Here is a 16,958-nt window from a genome sequence, read left to right as displayed (position 1 = left end):
ATACCGCGACAGATGCTTCATTGTTCATTGAGGTATTGGGGTGGGGGAGGAGGGTTTTGGGGTGTTTGGTTGTTGGGGGGTCGGGTTGGGACTGGTGGGGTAGCGGGGGTTGGGAATGTGTTCGGTGGGATGCACGTGTTTCGTATGTTGTCGGCGGCTGGTGGGATGGGAGCTTGGGTTGGGTTGCGGGGATTGTGGACACAGACCCATTGGGACAATGGCTGACGCCCCACGACTTGTGCCATCTCCTGCTCTCATGCGTGTACTGAGTTGGAATGTCCGGGGGCTCCTGGACAAGATCAAACGGGGGGCTGTGCTCCGCTGGGCAAAAAGGGACCTGGCTGACGTGCTCCTCCTCCAGGAAACGCACATGATGGGTACGAAGGCTTTGAGCCTACAGCGGTTTGGCTTCCACCAGGTGTTTCACGCAGGGTTTGCCAGGGGCTCGAGGGGGGTGGCCATCCTGGTTCATAAACGACTAGCTTATACCCATGAGCGTCAGTGGCTCGATCCGCAGGGCCGGTTTGTGTTTGTGCAAGGGAAGATTGGTGTGGAGCCTGTAATCCTTGGTAGTGTGTATGCCCCCCCCCGCTGCAGTGGGCCCTTGCGGAGCGACTGTTTACCCTGTGGGCCGAACTTCCCCGTTCTTTGGCGGTAATTGGTGGTGACTGGAACGATGTGTTGGATGTGGCTCTGGACAGGCAGAGGAGGCAGGGGGTCGCGGCTGCGGCCTCGCCTACGAAGCTGAGTGCAATGATTGATGGCCTTGGATGGGTGGATGTGTGGAGACACCTTCACGCAGAGAGACGAGAATACACCTATGTGTCTGCTGTGCATGGCTCCCTTTCACGCTTAGACTGTGTGTTTGTGCCGGGGACCTTCCTCGATAGAGTAAAGGGGGCGGCGATCCGGCCTCGCGGGCTGTCCGACCACTCCCCTGTGGCGGTTCAAATTGACCTTTGCAAGGCGCGCCAACCATTCAGGTGGCGGATGTCTACATGGCACCTGCAGCAACCGGGCTACTCTCGGCATTTGCGCAGTGCGATCGCCCACTATTGGCGGGACAATCTAACGGATGAGGTTGATGCAGTGACAGTGTGGGAGGCCATGAAACCCGCCATGAGGGCTGTCGATATTGCCTGGTGCGCTTCTGCTCGCCGGACCCGACAAGAAAGTATTGCCACTGCGGCGGAGAGTGTGGAAAGGCGGGAGGCACGACACAGGGAGGCGGCCGATGATATGACGCTGCGGCTGCTGTTACAGGCACAACAGTCTTACTCCTCGGTCTTGTTGGATGAGGCCCGCCAGGCGTGGCTGGCTACGCGTAGTAGGGTGTACCAGTGGGGCGACAAGTCCTGCACCATGCTCCACCGGTTGTGTCAGCAGACTTTTCAGCCGATCACTTTACCGGGGCTGGTCGACGGCGCGGGGGTGGCAATAACAGACCCTTCGATCCTTGCTGCGAGCTTCGCGCGCTACTACGAGCGTCAGTATGCCCCTCGTGAGAGCCTCTCCCCCGATGGCATTGAGGCCTACCTCGCGGCGGTCCGCCCGCAAGCGGTACCTGACGAGGTCCGCGATGCCCTGGATCTCCCCCTGACAGCTGAGGAATTGGGTGACGCGCTGGGTCAACTCAATACGGGTAAAGCGCCTGGGCCTAGTGGGTTCCCCAGTGAATTCTACCGGAAATTTCACCTGCAGCTTGGGCCGCATTACAGGCGGGCACTGGAACTGGCTCGGGAGCGGGGTAGCCTCCCCCTGGACTGGCGTCACGCCGAGATTGTGGTGTTTCAAAAGCCGGGCAGACCCCCCGAGCGCCACGAGTCCTACCGACCCATCTCCCTTATTAATTTTGAAGCCAAACTCCTGGCCAAGGCGCTTGCGAATCGCCTGCTTCCCCACATATCGGCCCTTGTCCACCCGGATCAGGCGGGATTCATGCCGCACCGGGCGACGCGACACAACATTCGGCGGGCGCAGGCGGCGATTGACGCGATCGGGACGACTGGGGACCAAGCGGCGCTGTTGTTAGCTGACATAGATAGTGCCTTTGACTCGGTCAGCTGGACCTACCTCCTTACCCTCCTACCACTACTGAACCTGGGTCCGGTTTTTGTCTCCTATGTAAAGCTACTCTATACCGACATCACCGCTTCTGTGCGCGTCTCTGGGGCGATTTCCGCGCGATTCCCCGTGGCCAGGGGCACTCGTCAGGGGTGCCCCCTCTCCCCGTACCTCTTCGCGCTGGCCATGGAGCCTATGGCCGCCCGAGTGCGCCAGGACGCGCTCTATCGGGGCTTTGTGTGGGGGTCGGGCCACTCGGACCGCATTGCCCTATTTGCGGACGACGTGCTCTTCTTCATGACCGACTTACACCGTACAGGACCTCGTGTTCTCGACATTATGCGGGAGTTCGGCCGGACGTCGGGGCTCTTTCTTAACCCTCGTAAGTCAACCCTGTGGATTCTGGGGGGTGCCTCGGTGAGTTGCCAGTGGGCTGCGTCTCTTCAGGTGGCGGTCGACGGCATGAAGTACCTGGGCGTTTACCTCTCGGCCTCGCCTGCTGTGGCATGGGACCGTAACATCCAGCCGGTGTGGGACAGGGTCCAGGTTGACGTTAAGACCTGGACGCGTATGCCCCTCAATATCTATGGCCGGTCGGCTATTTTCAAAATGGTGGCCTTGCCTCGGCTCCTCTACCAACTACAGAATCACCCGTATAAAATAGACCCGCAGTGGTTCCGTGGTGTCAACTCGTTGCTGGGCAGATTTCTGTGGGCCGGGGGTGCCTCTAGGGTGGCACTGCGTACCTGCTTCCTTTCTACCTACTGTGGCGGCTTGGCGTCCGCGGACCTGCTATCGTATTACCAGGCCTCCCACCTTCTAGTGCTCAACGAGTGGTGGTATGGGGATCGTGGCGATCCGGCCTATGCACTGGAACACTCCTTGATGGGTGGTGCCACTCTCCACACTCTGCTGTACTCGGCCAGGCAGAGGAGGGCCCTGCCAAGGGTCACCCAAGTGGTCTTCGCGATCTGGCGGCAGGCTCTGCGCCGCATGGGGTGGTGGGGCAGGCTGACGGCCGAGACGCCGCTGTGGCATAACGGTCTACTACCAGAGCTGGCCTCCTTGTCCGGGTTCGGCGGCTGGGACGCGATCGGGATTTCGTCCCTCGGTAATGTTCTCGACGGAACCACGCTTAAGTCCTTCCAGGACCTTAGCTCCGAGTATAACTTGTCCAGGACCCAATTCTTTCGCTATCTTCAGTTCCGACATGCCCTTGGCCCCAGCCTAGTGGGGTTGGAACAGCTCCCCGACTTTAGTCCTATTGAGGCTAAATTGTTTATGGGCGACCTGGGCGACAAGAAAGTCTCTCAGATCTACCGCTCCCTGGTCGTCAACTGCTCCCCCTCCCTCTCGACTCTGAAGGCCTCCTGGGAGAATGATGTTGGCCCCTTGGATGATGACGATTGGCGGGAGGCCCTCGAATCCCCTCGGAGTGCAGCTATAGCCGTCCGTCTTCGGTTCATTCAATTTAAATACCTCCATAGGGCCTATTATACTAGGGAGCGGCTGTGGCGTGCGGGCCTCATAGCTGCCCCTGAATGTTTGAGGTGTGGTGCCGAGAGGGGGACACTTTTCCATACCGTGTGGTCCTGTGAGCGGCTGACCCGATTCTGGGCGGGTGTGTGGGACTGCCTGTCGGAAGTGCTGGGGTGGGATGTTCCCCGTACCCCCAGGCTGGGTCTCCTTCATATTCTGGAAAATGTTGGGGGTAACATTTACAAGCGCCACCTACTGCTGTTGGGACTAGTGGTGGCTAAGCGTGACCTGGCCCAAGCGTGGAAGTGCGAACGTGCCCCCCCCCTGAGTGCGTGGAAGGCAGGTTTAGATTATCTGATGGGGTTAGAATTACCCGTGTTTGAGGCCAGGGGGTGCCCCCGGAAGCACTATAAGATCTGGAAGCGGTGGGCAGACTACAGGGGCCTGGACCTCGATCCCCCAGCTGACATTGATGATTTGCTGGCCCTTGATGTGGACCCCGGGCCCTAGGCTATTAGCCAACTCTGACATTGCTTCCGTCTCCTGTTGCTGACTAGCGATCACGTGCACTGGGTTAGGGTGGGATAAGGGGTGGGTAGTTGGAAGGGGTGTTGGGGGATGCTGTTGGGGATGGGTGGGCTGGGGGGTTTGGGGTGTGCCCCCTTTTGTTTCCGTAAAACTCTGAGTTCACTATCATGCCTTTCTCTGTCTGTATTGTTGACAGTCCCCTCCTGACTGTGGAGGGCTGTCCTGAATCTCGATTGAACTCTTAATAAACACGGTTTTGAAAAAAAAAAAATTGGCGAGGGGTTAGTATTCCAATTCGTATGACACCTTACTCGACATGTTTTGATAAAGCAATACCAAAGTTAGCATTTAACCGCGAGGATTATAATGCACTTAAGAGTATATGGTATGCGATATCATGGAACAGCTATTAGGACTTGGTTCCGCAAGCTGCAGACAGGCTCAGCTCATGCCAGAGCACCATCTCACACGATTCCAAGCACTCTGCCTTCAGGATTGTTAAGGCCTGCCATAGGAGTGACTGATAGGAATCTGTGTGTCCATTTTAGGGTTAGATATTGGTATACTATATCTACAGCAAAGGGTGATTACACGACTTTGCCCCAGCTGTCATGCAGCCAGTTGTGTCAAATTTAGGAGGCCAGCCAGGGGTGGCATAATACATGCTGCAGCCCCTGGCAGCCCTGGGTACACCCATGCCCTGAGTTACAGGGTCTGATAGGGTGGCCCAGTACCAATTGGAAATGTACCTAGGGTACATGGAATCCATTTTAAAGAGAGCGCAGTAGGCCTGGGGTCCTGATTGGCAGGATCCCAGGTCGACTATGTCAAAAACCAGCTAAAACACAGGGCAGAAAGTTGGGGGCAACCATAGTCAGGAGGTACCTTCCTACAGAGACCTTTTGGTTTTGGTGCAGAGGGAGCTTGTGGGATCGGCAATTGCGGCTTGCTCCGTACCGGAAGGCTTAATTATTTTCTTCGGAGCCGGGCTCGATGGTGGGTCTGTCGAAGTGGTTTTTCGGTCGCGACTGGGCCCCGGAGGTAGAGTGTTGACCGTTGCCTTCGATCTGTGTGTGGGGCAGGGTCAGTAGTACTCACGCGCTGACCCGATGGTATGGAGTCATAAGTTACACTTTAGAAGGTGTAATAGATATCCTATGAGGTGTTGAATAGGCACGTCTAAAGGATTAATTTGGTTGTTTTGGCAGTATATGACAAACCGTTTCCACTTAGCAGCATAACATGCTCTAGTAGTAGGGGGTCTAGCTTCTTTGATAACCAAACTATGACCTCAAGAGCCAGATCGCTAGGTTGAGCCAAGCTGGATCCCGGTGTCTGATTTCTCCATGGTTCTGTGTTAATAGGCTTGGGGATAGGTTTAGTTTTTGGTGTGGCACAACAGACATTTGCAAAAGCGTGATGTACCACTGTTGTCTGGCCCAAGCTGGAGCGACTAGGATGAGCGTCAGGTAATTTATGTTGCTGTAGTTTGCGTACCACTAACGGAAGTAGTGGGAGAGGAGGAAAAGCGTACACAAATAGTTCCGACCAATTCATCCATATCGCATTGCCTTTGGACAATGGGTGCGGGTATCTGGCGACAAAGTTTGGCCATTTTGCGTTTTCGTGGGTGGCAAAGAGGTCTATTTGAGGTTGTCACCACGTTTGAAAGAACGGAAGAACTTGTGGATGAAGTTCCCATTCGTGGATCTGCTGTGTTAGTCGACTTAGCAGATCTGCCATAGTATTTTGTACTCCTGGGACGTGTTAGGCTAACAGGAAGATCTTTAGTGGTATAGCCCATCTCCATATCTGCTGTGCTCTCAGAGCTGCAGAGAGTGTGTCACCCCCTTGTTTGTTTACGTAGTACATAGCTGTCATATTGTCTTTGCGGACTAAGACAGCTTTGCCTGACACTTGAGTTTGAAACGCTTTTAGGGCTAGAAACACAGGTGGTTGATCTGGAGTAGCTTTTGTTGCGGTGTCCACCTGCCTTGCATTGTGTGATGCAGTAGATGAGCTCTCCAGCCAGAGAGCGATGCGTCCGCTATCATGACTATTTGAGGCACTGTCTCTAGAAACGGTCGCCCTTTGGAAAGGTTTTTGGTGTTCCACCATTGCTGAGAACGATAAGTCTGACCGTCTACCAACCCTAGGTCTGTTAATTGACCTTGAGCCTGGTTCAATTGGCGTGCTAGGCACTCTTGAAGTGGACGCATTTGTAGTCTTCGTGAGGTACTACAGATATGCAAGATGCCATCATTCCAATGAGCTGCATGAACACTCGAGCTGGTAGCGAGTGTTGCGGTTTGAATTTTGTTAGGAGAGTTTGTACACTTGTTATCCTGGCTGGAGAGGGATAAGCTAGTGTTAGTTGGGTGTTTATTGTAGCGCCGAGATACTGAGGAATATGCGAGGATTGTAGATGCGATATGGTGTGATTTACTGTGAATCCCAAATCGTGAAGCAGTTGAGTAGTAGAGTGAGTTTTGCACACACTGGCTGTATGAGCTGGCTTTTATGAGCCAGTCGTATAGATATGGGAAGACATGAATATGTTGTCCTAAGTGTGCTGCTACTACTGCTAAGCATTTGGTAAACACCCTTGGTGCTGTTGTAACTACGAATGGGAGCACTTTGAACTGGTAGTGCTCCCTGTCTAGCACAAATCAGAGATTTTTTCTGTTCGCTGTGTGGATGGGAATTGGAAGTAGGCGTCCTTGAGATCTAGAGTGACAAGGAAGTCGTTTAGTACCAGAAGTGGAAGGACTTGTTGGAGTGTGACCATGTGAAAATGGTCCGACTATGTAAATGTTTAGAGGCCTGAGGTCTAGGATAGGTCTTAGAGATCAGTCCTTCTTTGGTATTAGGAAATATAGGGAGAATAATCCTTTGTTTTTCTGATACTCTGGAACATCTATTGCATTTTTCTGCAGGAGTGATATTACCTCCTGTCTGAGCAATGTTAAATGTTCTTGTGACATTGGACGCTGCTTGGGTGGTATGTTTGGGGGGGTAGATGTTAGTTCCAGACAGTAACCTGATTGAATTATTTGGAGCACCCACCTGTCTGATGTGATGCTTTCCCAGGCTGGCAGGTATTGTTGAAGTCTTCCCCCAACAGGAGTGGAATGGGACGGGGGAAGGGAGTCATTGGGCAGGGGTAGAGGCATAGCGGGAGTTGTTATTTTTACCTCTGCCTTTGTTATTGTTACCCCTGTAACCACCCCTTTGGTAGCCTTTGCTGTAAGTGGACTTTGTAGGGGTTTTGTATGAGGTAGAAGCTGTGTCTGACTAGTATCCCCTGGTGGAACCTTTATAGGATGAGCGACGAAATGAACGTCTGGGAGTCTGAGACTGCAGGGCTCCCATAGATTTGGCGGTGTCTGTATCCTTTCATTTTTTCAAGTGATACATCCACGTTAGGTACAAATAGATGTTGCCATCAAAGGGTTGATTAAGAATGGCACTTTGTACCTCAGGTTTGAATCCGGATATACGTAGCGAGGCGTGTCTGCGTAGTAAATTGTTGATGTTAACAGCCCTAGCAGCAGTATCTGCTGCATCGAGTGTACACAGAATAGGTGTTTGTGATGTTTTTCCCTTCTTGGATAAGCTTAGTAGCTCTATCCTTGTACCAGTCAGGGAGGTGTTTCATTAATGACTAACTCATCATAATGTGCCCTGTCGTATCTGGCTAATAATGCCTGTGTATTTGCGATACGCCACATGTTTGCTGCTTGAGACACTGTTCTCTTACCTGATGTGTCAAGTAGCTTAGACTCCTTATCTGGTGGTGGAGCATCACCAGATGTTTGCGAGTTTGCTCTCTTGCGTACATTTGAAAATACAAGTGAGTTTAGTGGTACTGGACCTTTAATATATGCTGGGTCTGAGGGGGCAGCTTTATATTTTCTCTATACGAGGGTAAATAACCAGAGTTCTGACTGGGTCTTTGAAGACTTCAGGAGCATGCTTAATCAATCCTTTAAGCATTGGTAAAATAGATGAGGACCTTTGTGCATTATCAAAGGTATCCATTAGGTAGTCTTCTTCTACAGGGTCTGTATGTATGTCCACCCCATGATACTGTGCAGCCCTGCGGATTAATTCATTAAACCCTATGGTGGGGAAGGTCTTGAGGGGTACAAGTCATCCTGAGGGACATCTGGGGTGGTATAATCATCCCACGGGTCAGGTGATCTTGTAGGAGTGGCTGGATCAGGTATATGACCCCATAAACCCCCCCCCCCCCCATATCATCACAGCTATCATCCCGGTTGTCATCGTGTGGTATGATAGAGGATGCTGGGGTATGCTGTGGTATGGGAGGATGTGGTGATGGTACAGGTGGAAGGGGAAGGCAGTCTTAAGGGAGAGGTAGCCATGTCCTATGAATGCGGGGCTGGAGCTGGTGTGTCCAGTGGTCGCTTCTTTAAAGCCAAAATTAACTGTCCAGTTATTGGATCTTTAGCTTGAGTCTTTTGAGCAGGGTCTGGATAAGGTAAATCCTCTGCAGGAGGTTCTTTAGATGCAAGTAAGGTTTCGGCATTGAAGCGGCTTGTTTTGGTTTCTTGACAATGTCTTTAACCGGGGAAGCAGGAGTCGGTCGGCTCCGATGCTTTTTTTGGCTCCAAGGATTTTTTCGGTTCCGGTATGGTTTTTGGATCCGATGGTCTTTTCAGATCTGGTAGTTTTTTCGAATCCGAAGCGTGTTGGCTTGGTTCCGACCTGGGTTTCGGTGCCGAGGTAGTGGAGGCAGGCTTCGGTGTTGATTGTTTAGATGTAGACGTGGAAGCTGATGGGTGTGCGTCAGCACCATGGGGAGGTCGGCTCGAGCCAGAGTCGCCTGAAGGCTTCGATAGCTTAACCGGGCCCGAAGGTGGGGCAGTAGAAGCAGTGTCTCGATGTGCACCCTAGGGTGAGGGTGTGACAGGATCCTTTTTTGGGTGGGTCAAGGAAGGGTTGGGGTCGACTGTCTTACTTACGACCCATTGAGCTGGAGTAACTTCGACATCTTCTGCCTCTGAGTTGCTCTCGGCACCATGTTCTGGGACGTCGACGTCCTCCTCGAAGCTGTCATCTGGAATCGGAGCTGAAGATCGAGCCATTGTCCTCGTGGCTCTTCGGTCCCGGGTCGTCTTTTTGGAGCAGAAAGAGGCACAGGCGGAACAGTCTTTAGCCTTGTGCTCCGGGGAGAGGCAGAGGTTACACACCTCATGTGGGTCGGTGTGGGGAAACTTCGACCCACATTGAGGACACTTTTTAAAATGGCGTCCTTTCAATGAGCTGGAGTCTAGGCCTAGTTAGGCCCGAAGGCCATCAACGACGACCGGAATCGAAGTTCTCAATGTGGAGAAGTAGCGTTGACAGGAAAAAGCGTTCGGGACTAGATTCTAGAAGCCGCGCCGAAGGAAACCGGTTCCAACACGGAGCGCTGTAAATGCATCCGAGCCCGGTGGCGGAAAAAAATTATCTGGGGATGGAGCTGATGCCCATGTGCAGTATCATCGAAAGGAGGAGAGGCCTATCTCGTGACTTCCAAAGACTTTTCTACAACAAAACAAACTGCAAACATCCGGGCCCAACACTAGGTGGCCATCTACGCACAGTGTGTAATCTGAGGTCATATGCTTCAAACATACAAGTTACTAGTAAACCCGCTCTGGATTACTTTTGCAGTTCAGTACTGGGCTACAGGGTACACTACTGGCTCCTCTCCTGATCACAGGTCAGTATTCCAGAATTTGGTTGATTTTATATTAATATTTTACGATTTCAAAAGTAGACAGATTTTTCGAGTCAAACCGGTCAATGTTATTCAATGGCAGGTAATTGAGTTACCTGTTTCCTGGCGAGTACTAGAGTTGTGAAGTTGTGGTTCTAGGCATAAACTCAGGGGGCCCCTAGTGTCAGGTAGGTACCGTTGGTTCACCCTCAGCGGCGCAGGGGTGGCCGGGTGCAGAGGTAGTTGGGCCCAATGTTATCCAATGGGGGACAGGGGGCATTCGGTTGGTGGCTGCTGGCTAGCAGGCCACGCGGCTATGGGAGCTGGGCTCCTGGTCACTTGCTTAGGACAAAGGGGGAAGCAGGATAGGACAACGGTGGCACAGCCAGCAGTACTCGGGCGGCTGGGTGCAGGGTGCTTTTGAGCAGTCGGGCACTCAATGTTATCCAAAGGAAACGGTAAAAAGGGAACAAAGGCTGCAGGCTCGGGGTGGGTACCCCCCCCAGGGGCGACCAGCACATCGAGAGGTTTGTTGGGATCTTGGAGCACAGGTAGGTACCCCAAAGGGAGGCACAGGGGGCGGTAGGGCCCCGGGTGCAGGGGTGTCTTTGGGTGTCAGAAAAGTTTACCCTCAGCTGGTCGCGGTTGGGGGGGGGGCCCTGGTTCTGAGTCTGCAGGCGTCGTCTGGTTCGTCGAGGAGGGTCTGTGGGCACTGGGCTTGGGGTCCCAATCGACGGGGGGACGTTATGTGTCTTGGATCACTCTGGCACGGCCGGTGCAGAGTGGGCTGGTCCAGAGCATCCTGGCTGGCACCAGCAGGGTTGTTGGAGCAGAGCCTCTGCTGATGGGAGTCCCAGGCTTTAAGAGGGTCAAGGTATGCAGGTCCTCTGGGTGTCCCAAAATTGCTGACCACAGGAGTCGTCTGGCTTTTGGCAGGAGCAAGTTCCAGGATCTTCCTCTTAGTCTTCCTTCTTTTCGGGATCTGATGAAGGAAGGTTCAGGGAGCCCCTAAATACTGAATTTAAGGGTGTTACAGGTAGGGCAAGAGCAGGGACCAATAGGTCCCTGTCCTGGGGTGGGTACACCCCCTAGCCTGCTCCTCTCCTGTGGGAGGGGGGCAGGACGCCTAGCTGTATCGGGCAGGGCACCCCATCTTCAAGATGGCCGGAGCCGGGTTAGTGCTTCACCTAGTCTCCCCAACCTAAGGAACGGGGTTGGCACAGGCTGGCACCCCCCCTTCCTGACGTTTTTCCCGCCAATCTTCCCGCCAGAGTGGGGGTCAGAGAAGGGGGCCAGTTGCTGGGGTCAGCAAATGGTCTGGAGAAGCTCAAAGAGGCGGCATGCCTTTGAAGCTTCCCCCTGCCCATCCTGGGGGAGGAGACCTAGCACCTCACCCAGGATGTGAATTGTTGCAGGCCCAGGAGAGCAGGGCTCTCCACCTAGGGGTCCAGCAACATGTCTGCTGTGTGGCAGCCTCTGCAGCCACTCAGCCCAGACGTGGATTGTAGATTAGGTTTTCAGGGGGCATCTCTAAGATGCCCTCTGGTGCATTTTACATTAAATCCCACACTGGCATCAGTGCAGGTTTAATGTGCTGAGAAGTTTGGTACCAAACTTGTCAGTCTTCGGTGTAGCCATTATGGTGCTGTGGAGTTCGTAATGACAACTTCCCAGCACCATATACTCTTAATGGCATCACTGCACTTAGTGCCCAGGAATGGCCCTGGGTACTGTAGGGGCACAGGGCTCATGCACCTGTGCCCAAACCTCTGGCATAGAGCACCCAGCTAGAGGGGTGACTGAAGTATGCCAGGGCATTGAGTTCTGTGGGCATGGCACACAGAGATGTGTGCCATGTCGACTGTTTAGTTCTGTACTTAGACACTCAGCCTGCAAAGGCACTGTGTGGGTGTCAGGGTACAGGGCCCCTGAGGGTGGCACAATAAGTGCTGCAGTCCTCAGGGGTCTTCTCTGGTCACCATGCCCTGGGTACCTTGGGTACCATTTACTAGGGGCCGATAGGTGGCCAGAGATGCCAATTGGGTTTTAGTTTCAACACAGTTTTTAGGGAAGGAACACAGCCCTGGGTACCTGGTTGGCAGGAGCCCAGGGCACACTCAGTAAATGCACAGCAGCTGTTCAGCAAAAAGTGGGGGCATACCAATGCAAGAAAGATGGCACTTTCTCACAGCACCTTCTTACACGCATCATAGAAACTGAAGTAATGCAGTTGAGATCACATGATCAAACTTCCAAATCAGTTAAACTTATCAGGTTTGGTGTGAGTTTTTGTGCTGGAGCCAGTAGCACCATGCTAGAGGGCAGGTCTGATCCCAGGTGAAGGTAGAGTGGCGTTGTCAATGCTTGGTAAGAAGACAGGACTGACGGGCTGCCACCTCTGATCCTTGGGGAACCAAAGCACACCAGGGGGTGCCGGAGGTGGCAGCTACAGCCTCCTTCAGTGAATGTATGCTGAGGGAGAACATTGTCAAGTAGAAGAGCTTTGTGGAATTTGCATCGCAAGGGGCTACGAGGCCTAGGCGTACCTGGGTCGTCGCATTACTGGGTGATAGGAGCAGCAGCACCATGGAAAACTGATTTGATTTCTTGCGTTTCTCTGCTCTACTTGAACTTTTGGATCTCGATGGGGAGCAATCTCTGGCTTGGGAGAGGGAAGGCAAATGAGCCCTTGACTGGGACCATTCCTACAACTTCTTCCCGCATTACAGTTCATTTTAGCACAGCAGGAGCATTACTGTTGTGTGTGGAGCAGAGGCACCAGAAGCAGATTTTGAGTTTGTCACATACATCTTTCTTTGACTATCACAAGTTTTAAACCTGTTTGGGATCCCACATCTGCTCACAGTAATTTTGATGGAAAAAATCTTCCTAATGGAAAATTCTGCTCACTTAGGATCCATTTGAAGACGCAGAAAGAAAGGAACTAATGTTAGTGCAAAGATGGTGGTTTTATTGTGGCCCACTGTCACATCAGGAACAGACTGATTGAATTTGAAATTAAAGGTTTTGAATCCATTCTGGCTCCAGGGGGTAGTCACAAAGTGAGAAATCTGCTGTGAGGAGTGTCTATAAAAACAGCCCATGATTATAAACTTTCAACCATATAATCGAAAGGCTCTCATTCTTGGGGTAAAGGGAGACATTTTATCAGCCAACTTGTCAGATTTAATTGATTAGTTACTTTTCAACAATTAAAGCACAACATGACATCACTTCCACAGCAAAGTTCAATTATATAAAGCGGAGTCTTGATTCTTTGATGCCAGGACACCGACTGGAGTTCTGCCCATTCACTATGTCATTTCTAAAGGCTGAAAAAGTAAATGATTGCCATATATAACTTTAAAAATACATTAGATGACATCCCAAGACACTAACTCCTGCATATCTAGATTGGGACCTTGCAAGTGCAATGAAGGTTATGTTGAACTATCCTATTTGTGAATACAGAAATAAACATGTACAAATAAATGATACGCTTAAGGGGGTGTTTTAGCCATTTTTTTGGGCCAACTTGTCATAGATGAGAAGCCCCCAAAAGCTGGTCTTATGGTTTAGCCGATTTTCTCCATTTAAAACTTGTGGGATGATTTACTTAAAGGTCAGTAAAATATGTGGCACCCGTTTCATTACGTCAGAAGATCCTATTATCTTTGGCCTGAATTGTAATACTGAAACCTCAGCTCAAAATAGTCACCCTTTCCTCACTAGGGAATTGTTTTTGACTTTAAAACACTCTTCATTAGAGTAAACTGCCTTTTGTCATGCTTCCAATTAGGTTTTTTATACGTAATAAATTGATTTACTTTGACAGTATTTATAATAAGTTTGTTTCCATGTAAATGCCTAATAAAATAAAAGTCACCACAGGTGGTTACTAATGTGAAACCTTGAATGCATGTCCCTTTTCTGGAGGGAAAATGTTATCAGAGGTCAAAAATAAAAATCTGTTTTAGCAGGTGCTGATCAAGTTTAAAACACTTCAACCCAACATTACGTTGGGTTGAAGTGTTCTAAACGACATTAATAGCACTACAGTGCTATAAATGTATTTGGATATGGGACTACTTATCTAGCTAGTTATATACAAGATACACTGTCCACAAAGATATATCAAGTGTTTCTTGATCAAACAATAGACTATCAATGTAAAATGGCCAACGTAGTCCTATCAGAAAACACCATTTAAAGACTATATGGGGTTGTTTTGGCAATTACGTAACAGGCTGACTAGACGATGCTCTTCCACCCATACATGTCTGAAAACAATCAAAGAGATGAAAAGTGCGTTGTGTAGATTTAATCTTTCCACTGTGAGTCAAAAAACACTTACATCTGTCGTTTAATGTAGTCTTTTAGAAGCTCCTGATCCACACTGTATAGTTCAGAGCTGCTCACATTGTCGTAATAATATGTGATATTACTAGCATACTTTCCACTGCGTGATCCATCCGAACTGTCAAATTTTCGATATGCATACTGGTAGTCAAAGTGTGCTGTAAATAAAAAAAAACATTATGAACTACTTGGATGGTCTATGCCAATCGATAAGAGTATTTTTTTTTTATTTACAAAGTTTTCAATAGCGCAAACTTGTTCCAGAAGGATATCAGAGCGCTTTACAATTATAGGGAAAGGTAACAAATCAAAAAAATGAGTCAAACATAGGAAGTATAACAGGCATTGAATCAAATACTGCACACAACAGCTCATTTATAAAAACCTGAGTTAACGAGGAGTGGGCTATATGATGGAGCATAGTGATATAAGGGGAGTAAGTGAAATAATCATATACAGGACCAAAACCACACTAATCTATACTACTATTATAAAGAGAGAACTTGCACCTTTTGGCCAGGTAAACTCGGGAACCACAGCGCCAATCCACACACCCGATACATCTATGAAAATGTCAGGGTGTGTAGATGGAAATAGGCTATATACATTTTTTTTTAAAAAGTAAATTTAAAAAATTTAGTTTGTAAACAAAGTAGTCCCCTGAAAGTAGCGCCGGCCGGGACCTAGCGCTGGCCGCTACGCGACGTGCGTGATGACGAAGGAGGAGGGCGGTGCAGTGACGAGCGGCTGTGCAGTGAGGAGCGGCGGCATAGGTAAGGAAAGGGAAAGTGACACTGTGATGCAAATGCAGATGTCGGAGCGCGAGTGAGTCGGGCGGGAGGGGGGCGCGAGTGAGTCGGGGCGGGAGGGGGGCGCGAGTGAGTCGGGGCGGGAGGGGGGCGCGAGTGAGTCGGGGCGGGAGGGGGTGTACTGCCCCCAGCCCCTTTCTGCCCCAGGCAACGCTGGGGAGGGCTGCTAGTAATCTATACATGAGTCAATGGGGCATCTAATAGGCATTGGATCAAGTGATGAACATCTACACCTGCGTGAACGAAGAATGGGCAAGACTATGTACCATATTGACTTAAGAGGAGTACACATGCCTTGTAGCCCTTGCTGTTGTGGCCTCTCAGCAGGCAAAGGTTGCACAACTGGAGGATTTAACTGAGCAAACTTGTGGTGGCACTCCAGGCAGAACCTAAGCTACGCATTCTCCAACCTGTGCCTGTCTGCCCAGGTGCCCCACCTACTACAGTGTTTCTTGGTGGATCCCTAGGTGAATATCCTCATTCGGCTACAATGGTGTTTTGAGTGAAACTTCAAATTGTCTTCGACAAAACAGCAGAAAATAATCTGAAGATTGCAACCAAGAACAGGGACTTCTGGGGTAGGCACATGACGTTAAAAAAAAAATGGAGAAGGCATCAAATGCTGGCAACAGTCGACGCCCAACAAGAAAAACAAAATATACAAGAGAAAATCTACAAACTGAGTGTTCCGGACCCAACCATTAGATTGCAGAATAATGCACAGCATGTGAATCCAGAAAGATTCACACTGCAAAAACTACCTGCTGCACTTACAGATTAAAAATATGCAAAATGCCGAACAGAAACTTGCCTATTAATTCAGGCCTTGAATTGCCAGTTTCTGGAGACCAACAGTTCTTCAAAGTAACTCATACTTTTTATCCAATAAAAAATAGTCGTAATACCAGATTTAAATCTGGGAGGAGGGAGCAGGGGCAGTTGGAGATCTTTGAAAGTGATGTGGCTGGAGTTCATTTTTTCAAAACTTGCCAAACTCACTTCCTCTCACTGTTACTCATACAAATATACTCCTCCTCACTGCTTCTCAATCTAACTTACTAAAACACATTAACTGAAACTGGGCCCTGGTGCAAATACAGCTACTGCACCATTGACAGGCTCCCTCACAACCTCCAATCAATCACTCGTTCTAACACTCCTTCACTCACTAATTCATACACTCTCAAACTCAGATTCTCACTCACTTTCACTCACTGATACTATCATTCAATCCTATTCACTCCTACAAACACATGCACAAAGAACTAACTTTTTGGCTAACCTTGCTTGCTTGCAAGCCGGTAAACCCAATCCTAGCAGCGGGGAAGGAATCTGGTGCGTGGAGGGAATCATGGCTTGCTGATGCCAGTGCCAAGGAGTCAGATGGAGAAGCAAGGGCAGGCTTGAAATGGGGAAGACCCACCTTAATCCCTCCCCCAGCTTCTTGATCACACAGAAACACCTGTAAGAAAGTGCCCCTTTTTGCATGGTTACCCCCTAATGTTTTGCCAGATACCAGCTTGGCTCAGTGTGCTCTGGATCCCTGACAATCAAGTTTCCAGGGTCTGTGTTCTTTCCCCAAACTTCGTTTCCACAATTGGCATAACTCTGGGCCACATACACGTCCCTTGTAAAAGGTGCCCCTGGTACCAGGGGCCTTGTGGCTGCAGCAGGTATTATGCCACCCTCAAAGACCACTCACCTTAACACACATTGCAGGACGCTGGCTCTGTATATACTATAACAAAGTGATGTATACTGTGCACAGAGTCCAGTGGTACCCCTAAGGTAGGCAGAGATAAAGTTAGATAGCACCTTACTCTCTTATTTGGGGTAGTGTGGGCGAGCAGTAAGGCTCTCTCAGAGGGTAGTGTTAAGCCTTTGTTATACACACTCAATCAGCAATTGTGTCACACATTCAAAAGACTGAACTCAGACCAATTTTATTTTAATAAAAATATTCTTTAAATTATTTAATTTCCTAGAAACAA

General features: G+C 50.1%; 1 protein-coding gene across 2 annotated transcripts in view; it reads right to left on the bottom strand.

The window, feature by feature from the left end:
- The window catches only part of LOC147659395 (la-related protein 1-like), a 784,977-nt gene that overhangs the window by 456,822 nt on the left and 311,197 nt on the right, over positions 1-16,958 (bottom strand). For both annotated transcript variants that reach the window (XM_086951772.1, XM_086951771.1), the window contains exon 7: positions 14,154-14,316. In XM_086951772.1, the coding sequence (XP_086807898.1) occupies positions 14,154-14,316 (163 nt within the window). The remainder of the gene's footprint in view (positions 1-14,153; positions 14,317-16,958) is intronic.

The sequence above is a fragment of the Lissotriton vulgaris genome, unplaced genomic scaffold (assembly GCF_964263255.1).
Source record: "Lissotriton vulgaris unplaced genomic scaffold, aLisVul1.2 SCAFFOLD_866, whole genome shotgun sequence".
Taxonomy (NCBI): domain Eukaryota; kingdom Metazoa; phylum Chordata; class Amphibia; order Caudata; family Salamandridae; genus Lissotriton; species Lissotriton vulgaris.
This window is presented reverse-complemented; position numbering and strand designations above follow the sequence as displayed.